This window comes from Apteryx mantelli, chromosome 15 (genome assembly GCF_036417845.1).
Source record: "Apteryx mantelli isolate bAptMan1 chromosome 15, bAptMan1.hap1, whole genome shotgun sequence".
Lineage (NCBI taxonomy): Eukaryota > Metazoa > Chordata > Aves > Apterygiformes > Apterygidae > Apteryx > Apteryx mantelli.
This window is the reverse complement of record NC_089992.1, coordinates 21,616,595-21,638,767: the sequence shown is the minus strand read 5'-3', so window position 1 is coordinate 21,638,767 and position 22,173 is coordinate 21,616,595. Positions and strand designations below refer to the sequence as shown.

The 22,173-nt window shown below is 38.0% G+C and overlaps 2 protein-coding genes across 10 annotated transcripts in view; one reads left to right on the top strand and one right to left on the bottom strand.

Moving 5' to 3' along the window:
• ACSBG1 (acyl-CoA synthetase bubblegum family member 1) overlaps positions 1 to 10,961 on the top strand; it is a 48,066-nt gene extending 37,105 nt beyond the window's left edge. For 2 of the 6 annotated variants that reach the window (XM_067305540.1, XM_067305544.1), the window contains 6 exons: positions 90 to 320; positions 895 to 1,112; positions 4,737 to 4,876; positions 5,935 to 6,181; positions 6,837 to 6,909; positions 10,811 to 10,961. In XM_067305540.1, the coding sequence (XP_067161641.1) occupies positions 90 to 320; positions 895 to 1,112; positions 4,737 to 4,876; positions 5,935 to 6,181; positions 6,837 to 6,909; positions 10,811 to 10,934 (1,033 nt within the window). In that variant the 3' untranslated portion in view covers positions 10,935 to 10,961. Of the gene's footprint in view, positions 1 to 89; positions 321 to 894; positions 1,113 to 4,736; positions 4,877 to 5,934; positions 6,182 to 6,836; positions 6,910 to 10,721 lie in introns of those variants that run through there. The other 4 variants (XM_067305541.1, XM_067305542.1, XM_067305543.1 and 1 more) reach the window with 4 other exon arrangements.
• Positions 8,094 to 22,059, bottom strand: IDH3A (isocitrate dehydrogenase (NAD(+)) 3 catalytic subunit alpha). Of its 4 annotated transcripts, none has more exons than XM_067305550.1 (11): positions 22,028 to 22,059; positions 19,986 to 20,048; positions 18,105 to 18,188; positions 16,614 to 16,728; positions 15,824 to 16,011; positions 15,434 to 15,567; positions 14,421 to 14,523; positions 14,278 to 14,342; positions 12,542 to 12,626; positions 11,868 to 12,020; positions 8,094 to 9,845 (listed from the first exon to the last, which is right to left on the bottom strand). In XM_067305550.1, the coding sequence occupies exons 1-11, from the start codon at positions 22,052 to 22,054 to the stop codon at positions 9,762 to 9,764; spliced, it is 1,101 nt and encodes a 366-aa protein (XP_067161651.1). In that variant the 5' UTR covers positions 22,055 to 22,059; the 3' UTR covers positions 8,094 to 9,761. The 4 variants fall into 4 exon arrangements, with proteins under 4 accessions (XP_067161651.1, XP_013812649.1, XP_013812650.1 ...); XM_013957195.2 differs by lacking the exon at positions 22,028 to 22,059 and adding an exon at positions 21,499 to 21,783; XM_013957196.2 differs by lacking the exon at positions 22,028 to 22,059 and adding an exon at positions 20,798 to 21,140.
• Between the last annotated feature and the right edge of the window lie 114 nt (positions 22,060 to 22,173).

The window sequence follows — 22,173 nt, the reverse complement described above, 5'->3', positions numbered from 1 at the left end:
AAGGAAATTTGCATCTGATTTTGTTTTGGAAATTTTATATGCTACTGTGACTTACTCTCTCTTCCTTTTGTGTGTTTTGTACTTGGCAGTGATTTAAAGCTGTTTTGGACAAGGTTAGCAGACTACCTGGTGCTTGCAAAAATCCGCAATGCGCTGGGTTTTTCTTGCTGTCAGAAGCACTTTTGTGGTGCTGCTCCTCTCAATACAGAAACACTGAATTTCTTCTTGGGTCTGAACATCACTTTGTATGAGGCCTATGGGATGAGTGAGACCACAGGCCCGCACTGCCTGTCTGGGCCATATATTTACAGGCAGCACAGGTAATTTTATTTTTTTTACACAGGATGTTTCATATCTACAGAGAAGAATATTTACTGAGTTCAGTAAAGATCTTATCACTTACTTTATTTTCTCTCAGTGCCTTGCCCACTCTATTGTGACTTTGGGAGGCAAAATAACCTTCAGGTCAGAAACTGAACACATTGCCCCCATAGCCTGCCAAGCCAAGTTAAGGGCACTCGAAGAGGTCTACAGTGCTATGTGCAGACCACACTTACTAAATCTGACATATATTTGAGCCTTTGGCACAAGGTAGGATAACTTTTGAATGTGAGACCTGAAACAAATACAAAAGTATTTTTATGTCTCAAGATAAAGAGGAAGAAAAAACCCAGGAAGCACAGAGCAAGATAGACAGCCAAAAAGTGCCCAGAGATTCTAACGTATCTGCCTTAGTAAGGTAATATTCCATAGCTTTCAAACAGTTACAGCAGGATGTTATTTACAGTCACTTGTATTTTGGTAGGTTCAGAGATTTGATATTTTAGACTTCTTATCAGTATTATGTTTGATATTTCTGTGCTTCTTGTGTTTTTTCCCCCTGTTCCCTCATAGCTGTGGTAAACCAGTGCCTGGCTGCAAAGTAAAATTGGTGAATGAAGATACAGAAGGCAATGGAGAAATCTGTTTCTGGGGAAGGACTGTTTTCATGGGTTACTTAAATATGAAAGACAAAACAAAAGAAGCCTTTGATGAAGATGGGTGGCTGCATTCTGGAGATTTAGGAAAACTAGACAAGGATGGCTTCCTCTATGTCACTGGAAGAATTAAAGGTATTGCAATCTTGATCTATGTTTATGGTAACTATTCAGCACTGCTTAGTCATATGTCAGATGTGGCCCATCTAATTAAGTGCCTTTCCTCTAATGCCAGCAGCATTTAACTAATAGGAAACTAAAATAAACTTTTGTATGATGCCATGGCATGACCTGTTCTCAGGAAGAGTTTCCCTCTAGTCTCTAATAGGTGGAATTGATTTAATTCCTACAGTGAGGCTTTTCATCTCCCCTCCAGACTTTTATTCATTATTAATAATAATTAGTAGTATAAAATAATAATGCAGGATTAATATGCCTTCTGAAATTTTCATGATCCATAAAGCTGTCCAATATCCCTTTCAATCTTACAAATTGTCTTAATTACACATTAAAATGTTTAGACAATAATGAGAGACAATCCTTCCATTAAATAAAAGTTGTTCCTATAAAAGTTGTTCCTATAGGTCAGAACTAGGTTCCTCTGATGCCTTTAGGTGGTGTGTTTGCAGAGACTAGTGCTGAAATTTGAGAGCAGAAGGGAAAGTTAAAGCTAGAGCAATAAAGCTGGGTATTATTACAGTATGTAGCTTAAAGTTTGGAGGCCTGTAGCTAGCGGTGTCCCCCAGGGGTCAGTACTGGGTCCAGTCTTGTTCAACTTCTTCATCAATGACCTGGATGAAGGGACAGAGTGCACCCTCAGCAAGTTTGCTGACGATACAAAACTGGGAGGAGTGGCCGATACCCCAGAGGGCTGTGCTGCCATTCAGAGAGACCTGGACAGGCTGGAGAGGTGGGCGGAGAGGAACCTCATGAAGTTCAACAAAGGCAAGTGCAGGGTCCTGCACCTGGGGAGGAATAACCCCATGCAGCAGTACAGGTTGGGGGTTGACCTGCTGGAAAGCAGCTCTGCGGAGAAGGACCTGGGAGTGCTGGTGGACACCAAGTTAAGCATGAGGCAGCAATGTGCCCTTGTGGCCAAGAAGGCCAATGGTATCCTGGGGTGCATCAGGAAGAGTGTTGCCAGCAGGTGGAGGGAGGTGATCCTCCCCCTCTACTCAGCCCTGGTGAGGCCACATCTGGAGTGCTGTGTCCAGCGTGGGGCTCCCCAATACAAGAGAGACATGGAGCAACTGGAGCAAGTCCAGTGAAGGGCTACTAAGATGATGAAGGGACTGGAGCGTCTGTCCTATGAGAAAAGGCTGAGAGAGCTGGACCTGTTCAGCCTGGAGAAGAGAAGACTGAGGGGGGTGGGATCTTATTGGTGTGTATAAGTGTCTGAAGGGAGGGTGTCGAGAGGATGGGGCCAGACTCTTTTCAGTGGTGCCCAGTGATAGGACGAGAGGCAGTGGGCACAAACTGAAACACAGGAAGTTTCATCTGAACTTAACGAAGAACTTTTTGCTGTGAGGGTGACAGAGCACTGGCACAGGTTGCCCAGAGAGGTTGTGAGGTCTCCATCGTTGGAGATATTCAAAAGCCGTCAGGACACGATCCTGGGCAATGTGCTCTAGGTGACCCTGCGTGAGCAGGGAGGTTGGACTAGATGATCTGCAGAGGTCCCTTCCAACCTCAACCATTCTGTGATTCTGAAAGTTTCACCCAAATAAGACTAGTCACTTGCTTACTTGGAAGCTCTTTTTCAAGATACATATTCAGAGAGTGAGATTTGTTGCAGCTGAGATGTTACTCAAGAAGATTTAAAAATTGAGTTACTATCATCTTAGAATATATGATGAATCACTAGGGAGAGAACACGGATGAGTGAATTTGTCATAGGATAGCATAATGTTCTGTCAGGCATCAGGACTTCAGTAGATGCTATTAATAGCCTGCATCAAATACAGCTATCTTGGTTTTAATTTGCTTTCTTGTCTGATTCATTTTTCTTTAGTGTGGTGGTTGGCAACTCCTAGTCTCATTCTGTCGTAGCATTTGTGTTGTACTCACATCTTCACTGATTGCTGAACTAATAAGAATTACTCTAAATTACAGGATAGATAGACCATCTGGGATAAAGTAATGATCAGTCTGGTTTCATTCAAGTTTTAAATCCAAGTCCAAATAAGGTAAAACGTAATAGAAGATGGTAAAAAAGTCCTTCTAGTGACTGAAACAGGACTTCTTTCTTTGGTTCTTTGAGTCTTATCAGTTCTAGGGCTCATTGTATTAAGCATGAAGCAGTAGAAGTTGCTCTTTGGTAGCTGAGATTCAGAAAAGCTGCAAAGCACAAAGGTGTAGCTAGAGAAATCCCTACAGGGAATATTTGTAGAGGTGTGGAAAAAGTTGCTACAGGAATACACAGGTCTTGGTTAGCTGGGGAAAACTGACATTTCAGACAATGAAAAACAAAGTGTGGTAGAGCCTGGTGGAAGACCTGGCTGGAGTAAGACAAAAAGAGGGGAAACTAAAGGGAAGAACAGACCCCTTAAAAGTTTGGACACACACCTGACTTTGCTGTGTATCTACGATTTGACATAAGTCTCATTCTAGAAACACAACCCATGCTTCGTCAGTGTGTGCAGGGTGGTGACCAGGGAGAGAACTAGCTTAGAGATGTGAGGTCAATGCCTATTCCATACCAGAAGGTTGAGTATAGGTTGGTGGTTGTATCTCTTCAGAGCTGCTGTGCAGCAGTAGGTCCCAAACATGTGTGCTGTATGCCCTTAATTGCCTCTGATCTCTTTGAGTTCATCACTGAAAGGGGATCAGGTACCAGCCTGATCCTTGGTGTATGAAATTACATTATTACACAAAGGACTGGAATACCATTTGCCTGCATTGTTTGGTGAAGCCTGTTACTTACGGAAATGCTGCAAAGACCATTATTTGCAGACGGTGAGAAGTTGCTGGTTTAATGAAAGGAAACAGTTGAAATTTACTTAGAAAGTAATATTAAAATGTGCAATAATTTCAATGAATTTATCTCTTATACCTCACAATGTATGCATTCAAATAAAATTGCACATTCCTTTATTGGTAGAGTAAGGTATCACTGCGCTTGTTTAAAAACCTCAAAAATATTAAGAATCCAGTTTGCCATTATACTCTGCTCATGTTAAAAACAGGGCAGGAGCCCCTCCCCCTTGCTTCACAAATTTCCTCTCTTAGCTGGGGATTTCTCCCTCCTCACACTCCTCTCTCCCTTCTTTCCATGCTGCTTGGGAAGCTTTCCTGCAGTAGCGACTTGTGTCTGTCTGACCCCTCCTGGTGGCTTTAGGAATTAATCATGGTAACCACCAACTTGCTTTTAGGTGAGTTAGCAACACCAAAGTGGAGAGTGGATCTTATGCTAATTTGGAAGAGCTCACCACTCACAGAAAACATCCAGATTATTTAACAGTGCCTTGAGACATAATTTTTACATAGTCCAGCAGCAGTTTAGTTATCTGGAGGTTGCTGTAATGGAATTTATGTTGTGTACACATGGGAGCAAATGTGTTGCACATCAGGAGTGCACATACTCAAGAAATATTAGTGTTTTTATTTTTATGAGAATCATTTTAATAACTTAATAGGCTTTGTTCCCTCTGAAATCTACCAATTTCTGCATATGAGAATAAGAAAAGTGGATCCATCCAGGTATTAACCTGTTCTTCAGAATTTATTTGAATTCAGCTAATAGCCTTTTTTTATGCCTAGATTTGATTATTACAGCTGGAGGTGAAAATGTGCCTCCAATTCCAATTGAAGATGCTGTCAAAAAAGAACTTCCAATTGTTAGCAATGCCATGGTGATTGGAGATAAAAAGAAGTTTTTGTCAATGTTGCTGACCCTAAAGGTACACCGGTTTTAATGTTGATTTCAGCAGAATTATACACCTGTAGCTAACAAAATCAGAAGGGTTTTGAACTGTTAGTAAAAAGACTGAAAAGTAGATAGGAGGACATTAGTTAGAGAAAAAAACTGTATAGAAAAAACCTGTACAGCCCAAGGTCATCTAACCTTCAAATGGTTAGAAATGCTGCTAAACATCTCACATTTATTGCTGTTTCTCCTATACATGTAACAAGACCTGCTTTTTATTTAAATGTGAATTTTTATTAAAAATGTTGGAACAATGACATGTCTCTATGAGAGAGGCCAAGAGAAGCCTGTTATCACTACAGACAGGAAGAGCCAATAAATGTTTCTGTATCTACTGGAGTGAAAAAGAAAGGTCATTTACACAGAAGAGATTTTCCAACAGAAATGTTTTTCTACAATTTTTTCTTTTTTATATAGCACTGGAAGGATGACTTTAGAACAAGATAATTAATAGCTTTGCTATGGTGTTTATTTCAATTGAAAAATCATTTCTTCTGAAACATTTGCACTTACAGCAGTGAAAATAAGAGCTGTGTTTACCTATACAGTGAAAAACCCTTCAGTTTTTCCCAAGTTTAAAGTTGTTTACCTCTATAACTAATACCTCCTTATCTACAAGTGCAATAGAAATATTAATTTGAAAAGTCTAACTTTAAAAATGCTTCTATCTCAAACTGCTTACATTACACCACTGTAATGCAATTGAATATTGTGCTAAATACACTCCTATAACTATGGAATAATTTGGGAATATGGTAGAAATTCAAGGTCTATAAAAAGACTTTATAGCCTAATTTGTTGACACATTTTAAATGTGTTCATGCCACCTGCATATAAACCAAAATATTTGCATTACATAGCCAAGTGGAAAGAAAACAAAGTGCTGTCATGTGTAGATGTTTCTGCTTTTCAAGGTTTACAGTATGTTTAGATGCTGATGCTGAGCCTTCTTGATTCTTATTGACCTGGTCAGGGAAACTTTTAACACTGTGTGAGTGGCCGTTTGATTAGTCAATTCATTTCATATTTTAGAGTGTCCTGGATCCAAATACATCTGATCCCACTGACATCCTTACAGAGCAAGCTAGAGACTTCTGCCAGAGGACTGGCAGCAAAGCCACTACGGTATCAGAGATTGTGGCTACGAGAGACCGGGCTATCTACCAGGCCATTCAGGAGGGAATCGACAAAGTCAACATGAGTGCTACTAATAGAGTTCATTGTATTCAAAAATGGATAGTCCTGCCAAGAGATTTTTCCATTTCTGGAGGAGAACTGGGTAAGATTTGATGATTTTTACTGAGATATATACACAGCGCTGATCTAAACCACACTGTGAGTACCGCCACTAGAGTGAAAGGAAAAGTTACGCAGTATGTGTTACTGACTACAGAAACAGGAGATTTCTCCATATGTATGAAAGTAAAAATCTGTGCTCATCTACATGAACACAAGCTATAGTTAAATTTCAGATTGCATTGAGCAATTAACCAGTTCTAGTTAACTCTTTATGCATTACAGTTTTAATAACTTCCAGCAATAATACTGAAAAATGATCATTAAAAAACAGTAGTGAAACAGAAAGCCTGGTAAAAGAGCCCCAAACAAAAGCACGTTACTTTATCAGGTCCTTTGAATAAACTGAGAATTGTTTAAAATCTTTCAAAAAAGTCATCCTTTTAATTATTTTTAATGACAAAATGCAAGGAGTAGTCAGTCACCACCTTGTTTTAGCTGCAGCTGCCTGTCACACGCTCACATTTATGTGGAGGCAACCTTTTGTCTCACACTTGCTTCTCACTTTTAGCAGATACTTACAGAGTAACAGACATACTGTACTAAAGAGCCTGTTGGGAAGAACATCATGAACCAAAGCACAAAATGAGTAGGAATTTTTGTTCTGATTTCTGCTATTGTGACTAACTTCTTTTCAGGTCCGACAATGAAGTTAAAACGCCTCACTGTGCTAGAGAAATACAGAGCTGAAGTAGACTCCTTCTATGAAGAGTAAGAAGCATTTCTTCCAAGCATTAAATAAGATCTAAGAAAGTATTTCCTAATCAATAGCATTAAGGAAGATTTGTGCTTCTGTTTTGGTTTTGCAGTCTATTGAACTGATGCACTTGAGAACTGCTGTGTTAATTTAGTTATTCGCCTGATACTCACCTGATAGTTTATACTCTATTACAGAAGTATCTATTCAGCCTGCCTATTTTCTAATACTAATTTTCCTTTAGGTCCTAAATGAGGAAAGTTAAAAACATCTTAGTGTGTTGTGTAAAGTGGGTATAACTATTTCATTCATCTGGACTGAAATGGAAGGAAAATTATTACACTGTGATTTTTGTTGTTGTTGTTCTGCAAAAGGCCGCCTGTAGCTCATGTTATATTTTGGTAGATCAGTAGTTAACAGTACTGTTTAGTAAAAATGCTACTGCACAGTGACAGAGCTGATTATTAAAAGATCCGCAGGCCTGTTCCCTGCCCCCCTCAAGCATATATTTTTGTTCCCTTAACACAAAATTTCAGAGCCTAAAACCACTCTTCCTTCTGCTTTTAGAGTGGCTAGGCTTCAAATAGACTTTGTGAAAGCAGCAGCTCATTTCTTAAATCCATGTTGAAATAAACATTCCTCTTTCCCCTAAAAACATACAAATCAAGAAAGGTGGGGGGAATAGCTCCCTAAGACTAAAAGATACAAAGTAGCAAATACAGGAGCTCTTACATAAAGTGCTATTTAGAACAGAAACTTCTTTAAAATTGTCTTTACAGCACTTTTTATTTTTTTAATGTGTTTGAAAGCATGTAAGTTTGTCACTGTGTCGCAACTCTTCTTTTATGTTTCAATATTCACCTTGTACTAAGCCTGACAAATGTGAGCTGCATTTCCTCTTCTCTATCAAAAATTTAAATTAATCACGTGATATTATGTGAAGGGCATACTTGATAAAAAGCTGTCTAAAGAGTCTGCTGTTAATAAATGATCTCTGGCAGAGTTGTAATGGCTAACACAAACAGATAGTCTACAACCACTATTCTTGACCAAAACAAAGACAAAAACCCCAGCACTTTCCATGAAAGTTCCAACATGCAGCATTATACAGATTATACACTTAAAGCTTATTGCAATCAATCAGCTCAAAGCATCAGACAAGACAGCAGCCTAGGATTATAAAAACCAAAACAAGCAATAGGACTTTGGAAAGTCTTTATTTTTTTCCATTTTGTGCGTAACGATAACTCAGAAGTTCTTTAACTAGAATAATCTAAAGGAAACAAGGAAGCAGCAGCAACAGTATATGCATTCAAATTAAGCTAAAATTCTGTTTGAGACCACTGTATCATCTTTTGTATCCCACAGAAGGAAATGTTACCCTATTATTAACCAAGCACAGAGTGCGCACAAAAAAAAAAAGCTAGTTTTCCTTCCCCAACACATGTTGTTAGACTGCATACAAGGTTGGGATATGTATGTTATGGAGTGACACCAGATGAAATTAACTCAGAGGGATTTTACTTCTGCACAACCAGCCTAAACAGTCTTAATAGAAAGTAACTAAGTGGAGAAATACCTATTAATAGAATTAAGCTTTAAAAAGCCAATTCTGGCAGTAGTGATAATCCTGTCCTATAGCCAGGAATTTTAAAATGTGCATTTTCTTGTGGGATGTACTAACGGAAGCATATCTTAAGACATCCAGCTAAGAATGACTCATGTTTCTATCACCCATATGTGATAAAAAAGGGAGGGAAAAAGTTGCTTTTGCACTTATTAAGCTTCAGTAGCAGAAGAAAGTCTCAGATTCCCTGGAATAGGGATGAAAAGTATTTCTGGAACCTGGGCACCAGAGACAAACCTTTGATCTCTCTTAATCCCTTTAGGATTAGTCCATTACATTCAGAGTTTCTAGACTAAATTTACCAATACTAGCCAATACAGTAAGACATATCGAACAGACTATGCATAAAAGCAAAGTACAATACAAAAAGCGTTTTAGCTGAAGTCTGAATGCTGAATGAAATATTTTGTATAAATTTGCAAAGTTAATACTTCCCTCCTCACAATATATAGCAGAAATAAATTTGTATAATTTACTCTTCATTAGGAGAACTCTGTTGTAAATTAAAGTATGTTTCAGAGAGGAAAACTTACAAGAATTATTTGGATAGTTAGCTTTGAAAGATAATTTTACTTTAACATTATTTCTCATCTCTAGCTGGTTTCTGTTTTTGTTTTTCTAAACACACAGATTAAGTCTCTAGAATTTTTCATTTCTTTATTTATGCCCTTGGAGAACAAAGTTATATTTCATGGATCACCAGAGTACCTAAAAGTATTTCTTCATTGCTTTTAACACAAAATTGCTATTTAAGTTATTTTATACCCGTTTCTTTTTATAAAGATCATTTTGTGCTATTGTTAGGCTGAAAACCTATCTTTTACATTTCAGTGAAACCAATAAAGTAGGTTTTAAGCATTAAGGTGCCTTTACAATTCACCAATTTTGTTATCATTATATTTACACAATTTTTCTTCCTGGAAAGTAAAAACCATTTAATTGAAATGGAAAATGGTAAACAGTTACAATGACAATAAAATAATTCACCTGGACATAAAAAAGTTCACCAGATAGATAAAAACAAATAAATAAGACAAAGCACTTAGAAAAGTCCACTGAAAGCAGGCACAAGCATCATTTGTAGCCTTTTGGGCCATAGTTATTAATGGAGAGGCCCTAACTAAAAAGTTTTCTCTCTGAAGAGACAGGCAAACTATATGCATATGGATATCAGGTTACATATAGTGTACTTGGTATGATGTGTCCTTTAGGAGTTATTACAAGCAGTATGAGCAAAGTTTAGTCTGTGTCCTGTACTCTGCGGCAGATCTCCTCTGTGAATTCGGAACACTTCGCATTACCTCCCAAGTCTTTTGTCAAGACCTGAAGGAAGAAGAAACAACATTATTAAAGTGTTTAATGTGACTATTCTTGCCTCTAAACAATTTTACTTTTATATATAGTATATGGAAAGTAAATATGGATAAAAAGGACCACATCAAGTTTGAGATTCTCTGCATCCCTTACAGCTTTCACCAATAAGAACTACGAGAACTACAGTATGTAGAGAAAGTGACTATGAACATCAAGTGCTATGTTATCACAGAGTGTTAACATCTCAGCATCTTTTTATCTTAACTCCAAATTATGAAGAAAGTGAATTTGGCCAGAGCTTCTAAAGTCTCTTGGCCACATAGAAGTGTACTTAATTGAAAGTAGTTAAATTTTCATAACAGGTTTGTCCTTTGGAGATCAAATTTATATATGAAGGCTCAATGCAAAGGCAAACAACAGAGAAAGTGTCATTACATGAAGTTTTTGTTTTTTGTTTTTAAAAGGAAACCCACACAGAAAAAGCACATAGATGATTGATAGGTTTTGAAATGCTGCATGTTAACAGTTCTCTAAGTTTGCTTAGTTTAGTTAAAAGATGAAAAATGCAGAGTTAAAGAAACCTGCTGATCAAGTACAATTCTGGTGCAATGAGGACAGTAAAATCAAAAAAAAAAAAAAAAAAAGTAGTTTGGTAACAAGATCCCGTGTCCAACCTAGCAAGATTAAAGCAGTCCAAGAGGTAAATTTAAATCATTAGTTTTCCCCCTACAAGACGCACACACACACACATGCACACACACAGAGTTCTTACATGGCATGGGGGAGGTAGGAAGAAGGGAGAGAAATTGCAAGCATACGAGGCAATAAAAGTTACTATTTTAAGATATTGTCATTTCAACTGCATTTTGCTTTTTTTCCATTTAGAAAGTTCTCTTCATTGTGAACATATCATCATGACATTTTAAGCAACTAGTAAACAAGTAGCAAGACTTGCACTATGTTATCTTCCATAGACTTACTGACCTGCAGATGGAGGATTTCATTTCCAGAGCAGTAAATGGGCACTTTACAGGAGCACCTCTTTATTCACTTGTAAGTTTACATTTTTTTTTAAAGTGGCTGCTACACACAGTATGATAGCTGCAAACAGACCACTTATGAAATGATGACAGCTTTTCATTTAAGCATGTTTGTTACTTTTAATTATAAAGCAGCTTCTTATGCTCCTGCCCCAGATAATTGCACCAACATGGCTAACTGCTGATGCTCTTTAACAACAGTCTTCAGGATCTTTCCAACTATGTTTTCATAAGGTGGAAGTCAAAGTGGATAAGTGAACTGATAACATTAGGACTACAAATTCAAGTCAGGTTTCAGGGCGCAAGCCAAAAAAAAAAAAAAAAAAAAAAAAAAATCAATTTGGGTTTCTAATCTGGAGACACTGCCCAAGGGAGGTCACATACAATCTTGAGGGGAAAAATAAATACTAGATATAGTTTTGCCCTTGACTATTCTTTTGTAGTCCCCAAAGAAGCCAAAGCAGTTAGGAGGTAAAAATAAAATAATTGATCTGAAAAATAGGAGCAGAAGTATTACATTCAAGTCTGAGATGCTATAGAAGAGATGGATGATTAAGCCTGTAAAAGGCAAGTAAGTGTCCTTCATTTCAAGGTCCAGATTTAAATATATAAACTTTGTATATATTATAAGCTTCACAAGTGAAATACTACTGTTATCTAAACATCTAATTCCCTTCCTGAACAACAGAGATGCAGTTCTAGCTTTTAGATTTAACAAAAGCCATGGATATGTGAGACAAGGGTAACTGAGACACAAGGAATGCTACAGAGTGTCCCTATTACTGAGCTGGGCACATCTGGTACCACCACAGGTAATATAATTGCTATTAGCAGAGAGAGCGGAATCTCATTCCTCTGCTCCTGTGGCACTGCCCATGATTCAGGCTAGCACAGCTGGGCATCTGCTGTTTTGTTTTGATGTTCTAAGTTAATTTTTGCTGTGATAGAATTATTCTAATTCACTGCATGTATTTGTACACCATTATATTACCTTTCCATCTTTAATTGTATCAAAACAAGCTGTTTCAATTTTTGTGGCATGTTTGTGCAGTCCCATATGACGCAACATCATTACAGCACTCAGAAGAAGAGCAGTTGGATTTGCCAAGTCCTTTCCTGCAATGTCTGGAGCAGTTCCATGAACCTAGAAATAAAAGTGAGCCTATCATGAAGTCAATATGTTGATTGAAATACCTTAAGCAATTCAATGCATTTAAGCCACTTCTCATGCACAAAGCATATTAAAATAGGATTTACTTTGCTGATAAAGTTAATGGAAAGGAGACAGAAAAGAAAAGAACAATTCAATGCAAAGGTATTAGAAAGGGGAACTCATTCATCTTAATGTGCCTCAGTAGAAACAGGAATCAGATACCTAATATCTCCCAATTGTGGCTCTCAAATTCTATTTCACAGAGGGTGGGTTTTTTATGAAAAAAAAGGGTGAAAAAAAAAAAAGAGTCAGTAAAAGCACATGAAAAACCTATATGTAATACATAATCTAACTACTGTCTCTAGGTAAAGTTTCAGCATTCTCACAGTGAAAAAAGGTTTTACAGAGAACTTAGTTAAATGACAGTCATATTATGTGTGGTGGACAAGTTTTAAGTTCTCAACTGGAGACAAAATAGTCATTACTATTTTACCTCATGTAAGAAGACTTACCGATTCAAAAATTGCAACTCCATTAGCACCAATATTTCCACTTGGTGTTACTCCAAGACCCCCAATCAATCCAGCACATAAGTCACTGGGGAAAAAAAATCCACATGCAATTGCCTCTCAACAAGGTATTAAAATATTTGTTTGCACTTTATTATGTGCATTTCATTGCAACAATAACTTAAAGAGCTTATTTTAAATACCAGCCTACCAGTCTAAGACCTTACCAGTCTAAGGATAATACTGGGAAAAGAACAGATACTGTAAGCCACTTGTACTCCACTGGAACATGAAAGTTGTTAGTAGAACTACCAGCAGAAAAGAGAGCTTAATAAAGAAAAATTAAAAGGAAATCCCAGGTACTAGAATAAGGGTGACCAAACCAAGACAGATAAGCACAACAAAAAGTACTCAAAACATAGGATACTTTTAGAAGTCTCAAAAGCTAGCAAAAACTCTAACGTACAGTTCCCTGTAACCATCCAAAAGTCTTACTTCCCCTGAAGACGCAACAGAACTACTTTTCATATGTAACGTTCTTCTAAAACATGCCAGAATTTTGCTCAGAGACGTAAATTACAAGTAGTTTTAAAATTTATTATATGTAAATTAAGGAGTATGTTCCAAGTGATACCAGAATAGTTATCCCCCTCTCTTTACTGAACAATCTAGGAGTCACAAGTCTGACATAAGTGGGGTTTCCTCCCAAATTAACAAGGGGAAGGACAAACCCACTATGCCAACAGTCATCATACAGTACCCTCAAAGCTGAACACACTAATAAACAAGGATCTTAAAACACTGATGTTTTAGCATACCATTTTATTGCCTTCACGTTAGTTGGTGTCTGACTAATGAGCAGAAAAGTTTGGAACTATTTTAAATTTAAGCTAAAACAAACTAATTAGCTATATTCATTTAGAGTCTGGGAGAGAGATTTTATAAATCATCATTTATCTTTTAATCTAATTCTGATTCAATCTATTTTCTCAATCTTTCCTTGGTCATACAAAGAGAAGCAATGTTACATTATACACAAGAGTTCAGTTTAGAGATACTTAGTTTTACTAAGCAATATTTAATTGAGTTTAATTGAGTTTAAATTCTGAAACATTTTACAGAATACAAGATATCTACCAATGGATTTTGCCTTCAAGACATCAAGTACCCCCAATATTAAAGGAGGAAGTATTAAAGTATTAGTGTTAAAGAGGAAAAGATAAAATACAGAAAACAAGGCCTGGTAGGATATTAAGAGGCCATACATTTGATTTTTCAGTCACTGTGCAGAATCATTTAACTGTATGGCTTACTTGCTCTAAACACTATGATCCTACAGTCATCTTATACAGTCTAAGATTAGAAAGTCTAATAATGATGTCTAACTAAGTGTTCTTCATTACAATTTAAGCCATAAACTTATTCATGCATTTGGAGATGTTTCCCTTCCCCCTCCCTCCAACACCAAGAGATCTGAATGACATTCATAGTCTCCATCATCAGAAGCTTTCTTCTTTAATAAGAAGCACATTCTCATCATATAGCTCCCCTCAATAATATATTAATAAATGAAGTGTAATAATGCCATCTTTTCTTCCCATTTAGATTCCAATTTATAAAGATTTAAACTCTGGATGCAGAAAACAGTCACTCATCTGCCTAGCATATAACCTGAACAATAGTCTGGAAACTTGACAGTATTTTACATGCTGGGCGAGTTAAAACTGAACTCTCCATACCTGAGGATGTCACCATACAAATTTGGCATAACAAGCACATCAAATTGTGATGGATCCTGAACCATCTAGAAAAAAGTATACATTTATTAAGATTAAGAATTTAAGCTAAAAAATAACTGCAATTAAAACTGGTAAATACTCACATTCAGACACACAGTATCCAGATACATTTCATTAAATTTAATATCTTTACAGTTTTCTGCTGCCTCCCGGCATTTTCTCAAAAAAAGCCCATCAGACATTCTCCTGCAATTTAATAAGCAAGAGAATATTACAGTTATTGAAAGTAAGCAATATTGAAGATAAAAACAACTGCATGCAACAGAGGATTAAATAAAAATACTAGAGCACAGAAACTTAATTAGCGATCCCTTAATTAGTAATCCCTTCTGTTAAATATAAATAATATTTTTAATATATTACAGTCAGAGAAGTTACACCTTTCAAATTCCTTTAAATGCCCCTAAATTCCTTTAAATAATAGGACACTATTCATTGGGAGTATAATTATGTCATAACTCCTGTATATCAACAGCACTGGAAATGCTTTCTGCATATGGTCCACAGGTTAGTATTTAGTAAGGCTCCCTTCTTTAACATACTTCCTAGAAGACCTGTGACAACTATGGCCTTGAAATGAAGGACTGTTTTAAGCTTGCAGAAGACTACTTGACACACTGCCCCCCTTTTAAATTCCCACCTAAAATGTAAAATCTAAAATGTTTTTTGGATCAATAATTTAACATATGCATACAGTAATTCTCAAAATAACTTGTATTCATTTACTAAAGGCTCACTGAGTTTGTAAAGGTGGTGTCATGTAATACTACATGATGTGATTCAGTTCACTGCAAAGTGCTTTGGAAGATACCGGCCAATTTCATGCTCAGTTTTTAATTAATTTTCCTAGTTTAAGATTACTTTTAAAATAAGGACTTAGGGAGGAAAGTCACAGGAATACAACACACTTAGTAATAAAAACATTAGTATACAGTTATTACAGGCCTATCGACACTGGGTCAGTATTCCCCATTTTACTTATGAGGTCTCCCACTAGCATGAACAGAAGTTATACATTTGAGGAAGATTAATGAAGTTATTTATCATTAAAAACATATTACTGTTTGTTGTCTTCTCAAAACAAGTGTAAACATACATAATATTTGCCTTGTGCACAGCAGTAACATGACTTCTCTGATTATTTCTGGCATACTCAAAAGCAAATTCTGCAATACGCTTGCTTGCTTCTTCTGTGATTAGCTTGATACTTTGCACAACACCATCAACAATCTGAAAGACAGTAGTTACATTGCTAGTAAAAGTGTAAGCTTAATTTTAAAATCAATAGTATGAATGTTTGGGACAACAAAATATCAGAATTCTGAGCTGGGTAGTCTCCCCAAGGCGTTTCACAATAAAATAACTTTTTTATGGCTAAAGGACTTAACCAAAAAGCCCTCTTAGTGCTAGGCAACTTAAATAGGCAAAGTTATCATTAATGGAACATAGAAATTCTGCCAGAAACACAACATTTCCAGTAACGTACCACATGCTCAATTCCACTGTATTCGCCTTCTGTGTTCTCTCGAATTGTGACAATGTTTACGTCTGTGTATGGCGTTTTGTATCCTTCAATTGAGACACAGGGGCGGACATTCGCATACAGGTCAAAGGTTTTGCGCAGAAGCAGATTCATTGATGGGTGCCCTGCAGCAATCGGGGTTTTTAAAGGCCCTAAAAGCAAAACAAAACCAACCAAACAACAAACAAAAAACCAGAAATGAGTGAGAAGATAAGGCCCTCTGTAAATTTAGAGTTCAAACTACAGATACGATTCTGTGGTACTCTTGCAGAAGAGCTCCAAATTCCTACTGAACCGTTACGCTGAAGTGCCACAGGAATTCTTTGTGCCATCAAGACTACTACACACTGATATTAATCAGCTGTTTAAAGGCCTAATCATGACCCTTATTCCACATGGAATAGCAGCTTTCACAGAAGGTTTCACTGAAAACTAGTAAAAGATTTGAAGTAAGATACCACTCATTGGGAGTATAATTATCTCATAACTACCGTATATCAGCAGCACTGGAAATGCTTTCTGCATATGGTCCACAGGTTAGTAAGGCTCCCTTCTTTAACGTACTTCCTAGAAGACCTGTAACAGTTATGGCCTTGAAATGAAGGACTGTTTTAAGCTTGCAGAAGACTACTTGACACACTGGCCCCTATAATTAGCCATTTTATTGCGCTACAGATGAAGGACTTTGCCTTTTAAATCAGACCCACAGTACAAACAACGGTATTTAATATCTTTGTATTAACCCTTAAAATACCTTTTAATCCCATTTTGTTTTTATCCATGGATTCTTTGGCATCTGGAGGTATCATCCACTTTCCTCCTGGTCCTTGGATAGCTGTAACATTCCTCTCTTCCCACTGAATAGGAGCCTAAACACATTTGTCCTATGTTAACTTCAATATCATGACTTTTGCTTCCAGTTTTTCCTCACCTGCACAAAAAGGGGCTTAAGGAATTTTACTCAAGCCTTCCAAAACAATTTTTCCTCTGGTGAGTAACACTAAGCATGAGATATTTGAACTTGAAAAGAAAAAAGCTTTAAAAATGTTATTAAATAATTGAAAACGAAATAGTACTAGCAATATAACAGCATAAACTTGAATACCACAAGATGCCTCCCTAGGTATCACATACACAGATATCATTAGAATTGCATATGCATGCTACTTCCTTCAACTTGTTACAGCTGTCTAGCTCATTGTATTTTCAAGAGACAAAGGACATTTGAAAACTGAATTCATTCAAAATTCATCATCCAAACTACCTATAAGACAGTACATAACAGATACATCTGTTATCTAACTGAGAGCCTGCAAGTGTCCCACAATGCTTCCTGAATTTGCATTCACCACGAGAATCTTGTATTTGGAGACAGGCTGCCACCTGTTCTTTCATCAGGAAGGATCATACAGGAAAAGATACAAGGGCTTTTCTAAGGAAACAGAATCAGTCCAAGCATAACATATTGGATAATCCCCCTTAAAAATGAATGAATTTGATTAAGTTTTGAAATGCGCACTTGCACACAAACTTCGGTTTTACTCCCCCATGCCATTCATCTCCACAGCCAAACTATTATAAGGCTTTATGTATAATTAAAGAGAACGTCACCTTTTCCAAATCTAAGCTGGACAGTTGTAATAGACAGGGAACGTGCTTTGGTACCATTACTAATATGGAACAATTTAACAAGTTTCTTTCCTGAAAAGCTTTATTTTCTTCCCAGGAAACCTGTCAAGTTCTGATGAAGTTCCTCACGTAGGTACCGAAACAGTCCTTGGATATACCCAGTTTGCATATCACAGAATTGAACGTGTTTGACGGTACAACAGACTAATTGCAGATAAGTTTCTAAGAATAAGCTAGCCCTTCCACACATACTTTGATCTGCACTGAGAAATCACAGTGGCTAAAAGAACATCTTTCTATCAGTTGCTCAAGATTACTGCACGAACAAGATGATTTCACATGATATATTGAGTTGATATTTCCAAAAATTAAACGCAGCATTTGCTCTCAACTCTCTATTCCTCTGCCAGTTAACAGTTTTGAGCCCTGCCTTGATAATGCAATGCTATCTTCTATTTTCTGAAACTTCAGACTCTTTCTGTTGCCAAGTAGAAGTCTTAATAGCTTAAACATGACTTGATACTTTGGAAGGTAAGGGAAAAATACTGTTAATGCACCTAGTTACAGCTTGTTGCTGTAACTAAACTTACTCACAGTAAGAAGAATATGCACTTACTTTGGCAGCATCAAAGATCTTCATGACAGCAGCAGAAATCTCAGGTCCTATGCCATCTCCTGGGATTAAAGTTACTGTTTGCACCTAGATTAAAAAAAAAATGCAGTAGTACAACTAATGAATGCTGTGTCAAATGTAGAAATCATTTTCATGTGCTGCAGGAACCAAGCAACTGCTAGAATGAAAAAATAAAGTTCCAGTTGCCAAAAATCACTGTACAGAATAGCAGTAGTGGACAGAAGCAAGAATGACTAGCCTACTTTCAAAGGAAGGCTGCAAAGGTTTTAAGAGAATTGTTTAAAAATCTGCCTAGTATGAACTCATTCTCAAGACACAGGTGTAACCTGAAAGTCAGGTTCCTGTGCAGTACTCCTTGAAATAACATGCTTACTTCTTGGAAACTGGAGAGGAGATAGTATTATCTAGCTATGGATCTGTTACCCATATATCTCCAATATTATCAGTGAGCTTCAATGATACTGACCCATGTTAGAGAAGGTTAAGTTTATGAAAAATCTATATTTATCTTAAAGTCTCAGGCTTATCTAAACTTTTCAAGTGACTTCCTAAAAATCTCAGACCCATTTTTAACAATGTCAAGTTATTCTTTCCCCATAATGCCTGCAGAATTTCCCAGTCTTTTATCATCCTCAAACAGATGAAACAGACTGCACAGCTCAGGCTTATTAGATAACAGGGGAAGAAAGTACTCCACTTTGGTTAAAAAAATGTGATGATTACTATGTTAATCCTATATACCCCTCTCTTTTTGTTTTGCTTAAAGATTTCCAACATTTCTGTAGGAGCTCTTTATTACCTACAAAAAAGGCAGCTCAGAGACAGATTATTTGCAAAGCCCAATTAGAATTAAAGAAGTCTTTCCAAACTTCTTCATGCAAAATATTCAGAATTTCAATGAATATTTTGTGACTGATTTTTTTAACTAATTAGAGCCAGAGTTTCACTGTGCAAAACAAAAGACATGAAGCTTCAGATAAAAGAACTGAACTGAAAGCTCAACAGCAATGGTAAGTACATAACTAATTGAATGCCTTCAAGATTAGTTTTGTGCTGTCTTACACTCCAGTTGCTTCGCAGCACAACAGGACTGCACGTGAGCCAGAGGAGACTGCACCTGAAACATTAATGTGGTATAAACAGAATGTGAGGTGCCTCACTTCTAAATCCTTCTGTAATATGTAAGCTATGACCTACAGTTCAGCATCTCTTCTCCACTATTCTACCAGCTTCCAATTAAAAGCCACTGTTTCTCCTCAAACTTAAGTCTCGCATAAGGGAGCATGCAGTGGTGGTGAGCCCTGCATCTGCCTGAGAAGTTTTCAAGGCCATCTTCACTGAGAACAGGTCTGTGGGCACTTTAAGCACACACATAAAGGAAGGAAAACATCTACAAGAAAATATACAGTCATCATCTAAAATACATTAAAGAGGGCCTTGAAAAGGCAGACCTTTATATGCAACGTATACTAAAAGCAGCAGTATTTAAAGTAAATCTAGTGCTTACAGGAAAGTCTGCAAAATAAAAAAAAATTAGAAGCTTCTCAACAATTCTTCTAATTTGCCCATTTCCAAATGAGTTTCAGAAGAACTGTCTTATGTCCAGATTTTGTGAAAAGTTTTCATGCCACTTCTATCTTTTGCTAGAGCCTGTCTTAGCTTATCACTTTTTCTGTAATATGCAATTCCCAAAGACAGTAATTAACCAATCTGAATCCAGCATGGCATTAAGAGCATATATGCTCACTTACTTAGGCCTTATTTTTTGAGAATGTAAAAATAATACAGTGATCTTAAAGTAAATTTCTGAGGTCCTTTCTTGAGAAACTTCTTAAAAGAAAAAAATGGTACTATTATACTCACAGCACTACCAAAACTTCTGGTCACCTGTTTTTGGTTTTTGAAAGCACCTAGCAACCGAGAGACCTGTAAGAACATAAAACAAAAAAGATACTACTTTACTACACAAATGGATATTTAAAAAGGTATCAATATTTCAGCAATTCTACATTTTAAAAATCACTGCTTCATTTTGATTTTTATACCCATTTGAGATGAAATTTAGAGCAAAATAACTAATGCTTTGTAAAGTTGCTCAATAACATACTGTACACTAATACCTCACGTGAGTATTCTCAGCACGAGGTAAACCCAGGACAGCCACAGTTTGAAGTGCACCATAATTTCTTATCTTGCCTGGGGATAAGAGGAAATTATCACATAGTAATCTAAGTCCTTAGATACTACACATTTAAAATAAGCTTGCAATAACTCTAGCTAGATGGATAATGCGCTAAGACTTAAGATTCATAAAAAGCAAAGTGAGAAATCAAACATGAAAATGTCATTAATAGCTGTGTGGACAGCATGTTTACACATTTTAGGTAATCTTTTAAAGAGTACTTGCATTAGCGTGACTTCTATTTCATTGAAATTGGTGAGAATTTTGTTCTTAAACCTTTTACATTTGTGCGTTTTGTGCTTTAACCTTCTCTGTGCCTGACAATTTAAAAAGAGTGGTTGAAGTGCATATAAAAGACAAAAGAAAAGTCACCATAACAATGAAAATCATCATCTACACAGTTTAGGCAAAGAATTACACTTTCTAACATCTGAATATTCAGAACTGGCATAAAGCTTCAAAATAGAGAAGATACCTCAGCTGGAGTTCTTACCTAACAGAGCACCAAGGACAAAATCCCCAACCATATCACTGTAGGTAACTGACTACAGAAAAATCACAGCCTCCCAGTGTTATCTTCTTTAGAAACTGTCATGCCTCTATGATTTAAGAGTCAGATGATCTTCCAACTGTAATCAGACTCACGCTGCTTCAGTTCTACCATCCTCATCTGGATCATCTGTATGTAGCCATCCTGGCTAGATCCATGATTTGACAGTTTGTAATCTCCTGTCCAATCTGACAGTTTGTAATCTCCTATCCTTATTGACAGGTATGCTAAATATAGCTGAATGGCAAAAGGGACAAACTACCTGGGCACTAACAGAAACAATTAGAAGCAATATAATTCTCAGGTATATTGTAATGAATACTGTGGAAGAAGTAATTTAAGCTAGAATTCATTTTGGCCTGTAACTCAACATGAGATGTACAGGGTCACACGAACAGGCGAGCAATGTTTAGCATAGCAAGCCATGTATTTGACTTGCAGGCAGCAGCGGGAGCAGTAGACGGGTCTGGACTGCGGAAGCCTAAGTGCCCTCACAGTACGGTTCCCACTTAGAGAATCGGGATTCGTATTCTTGAGCAGCCCTGGAAAGAGAAGGGAGTAGAGCAGGCCCAGAGCGTTTTCTGCCAGAAATCACGGACTTGAGTTGCGGAGAACTGGACTAAACAGTAATGGTCCATTCTGACCTTAAAGGTACGCATCACGACCAGCGCTCGGCAGATCTTCAGAGACGTGAGACACGCGTGGAGGGGCTTGCTCAGCGACTTAGCCTACCTCAGGCTGTTATTAAAAGACGCAAAAGAAATTCCCTTTACTCCAGGCAAACAGGCCTCTTCGAGGCGTCCCCAGAGCAACTGCTGCTTTTCAGCGCACTTCGGAGCCAGCGGATCCCGAAGCGCGTGCAGGGGCCAGAGAGCCAACAGGCGAAACGGCCGCGGCCTCGCTTCCCCGCCGAAGGCTCGGTGACAGCCGACACCCCGCTGCCCTTCCGCAGTGACCTTCGCAACCACCATTTTCCCCGGGCACCGCCGAGGCGCACGCCGCCGCCCCGCGGCTCGGGAAGGGCGGCACGACCTCCGCAGCGCCGCCGGGAACGGCGGGCCCGGGCGCCTCCGGCCGTTGGAGCTAACGGCCGCCGCGCTCCGCCGCCAAGGTCAGGCGCGCGCCCGGGCCCCGCGGAGGCGGCGGCGGCGGGGACTGTCCCCCTTCGCTTACCGTAGGCATCCACGCGGCCGCAGCCATGATGCTCCCAGCCACTGCGACGCCCGCCTCGCGACCGGAACCGGCGTCCGCACCGCCGCGCGCCCCGCCCCCGAGGCCCCCGAGGCCCCGCCCCAGGGGGAGGTGGCTGCTGCGGCAGC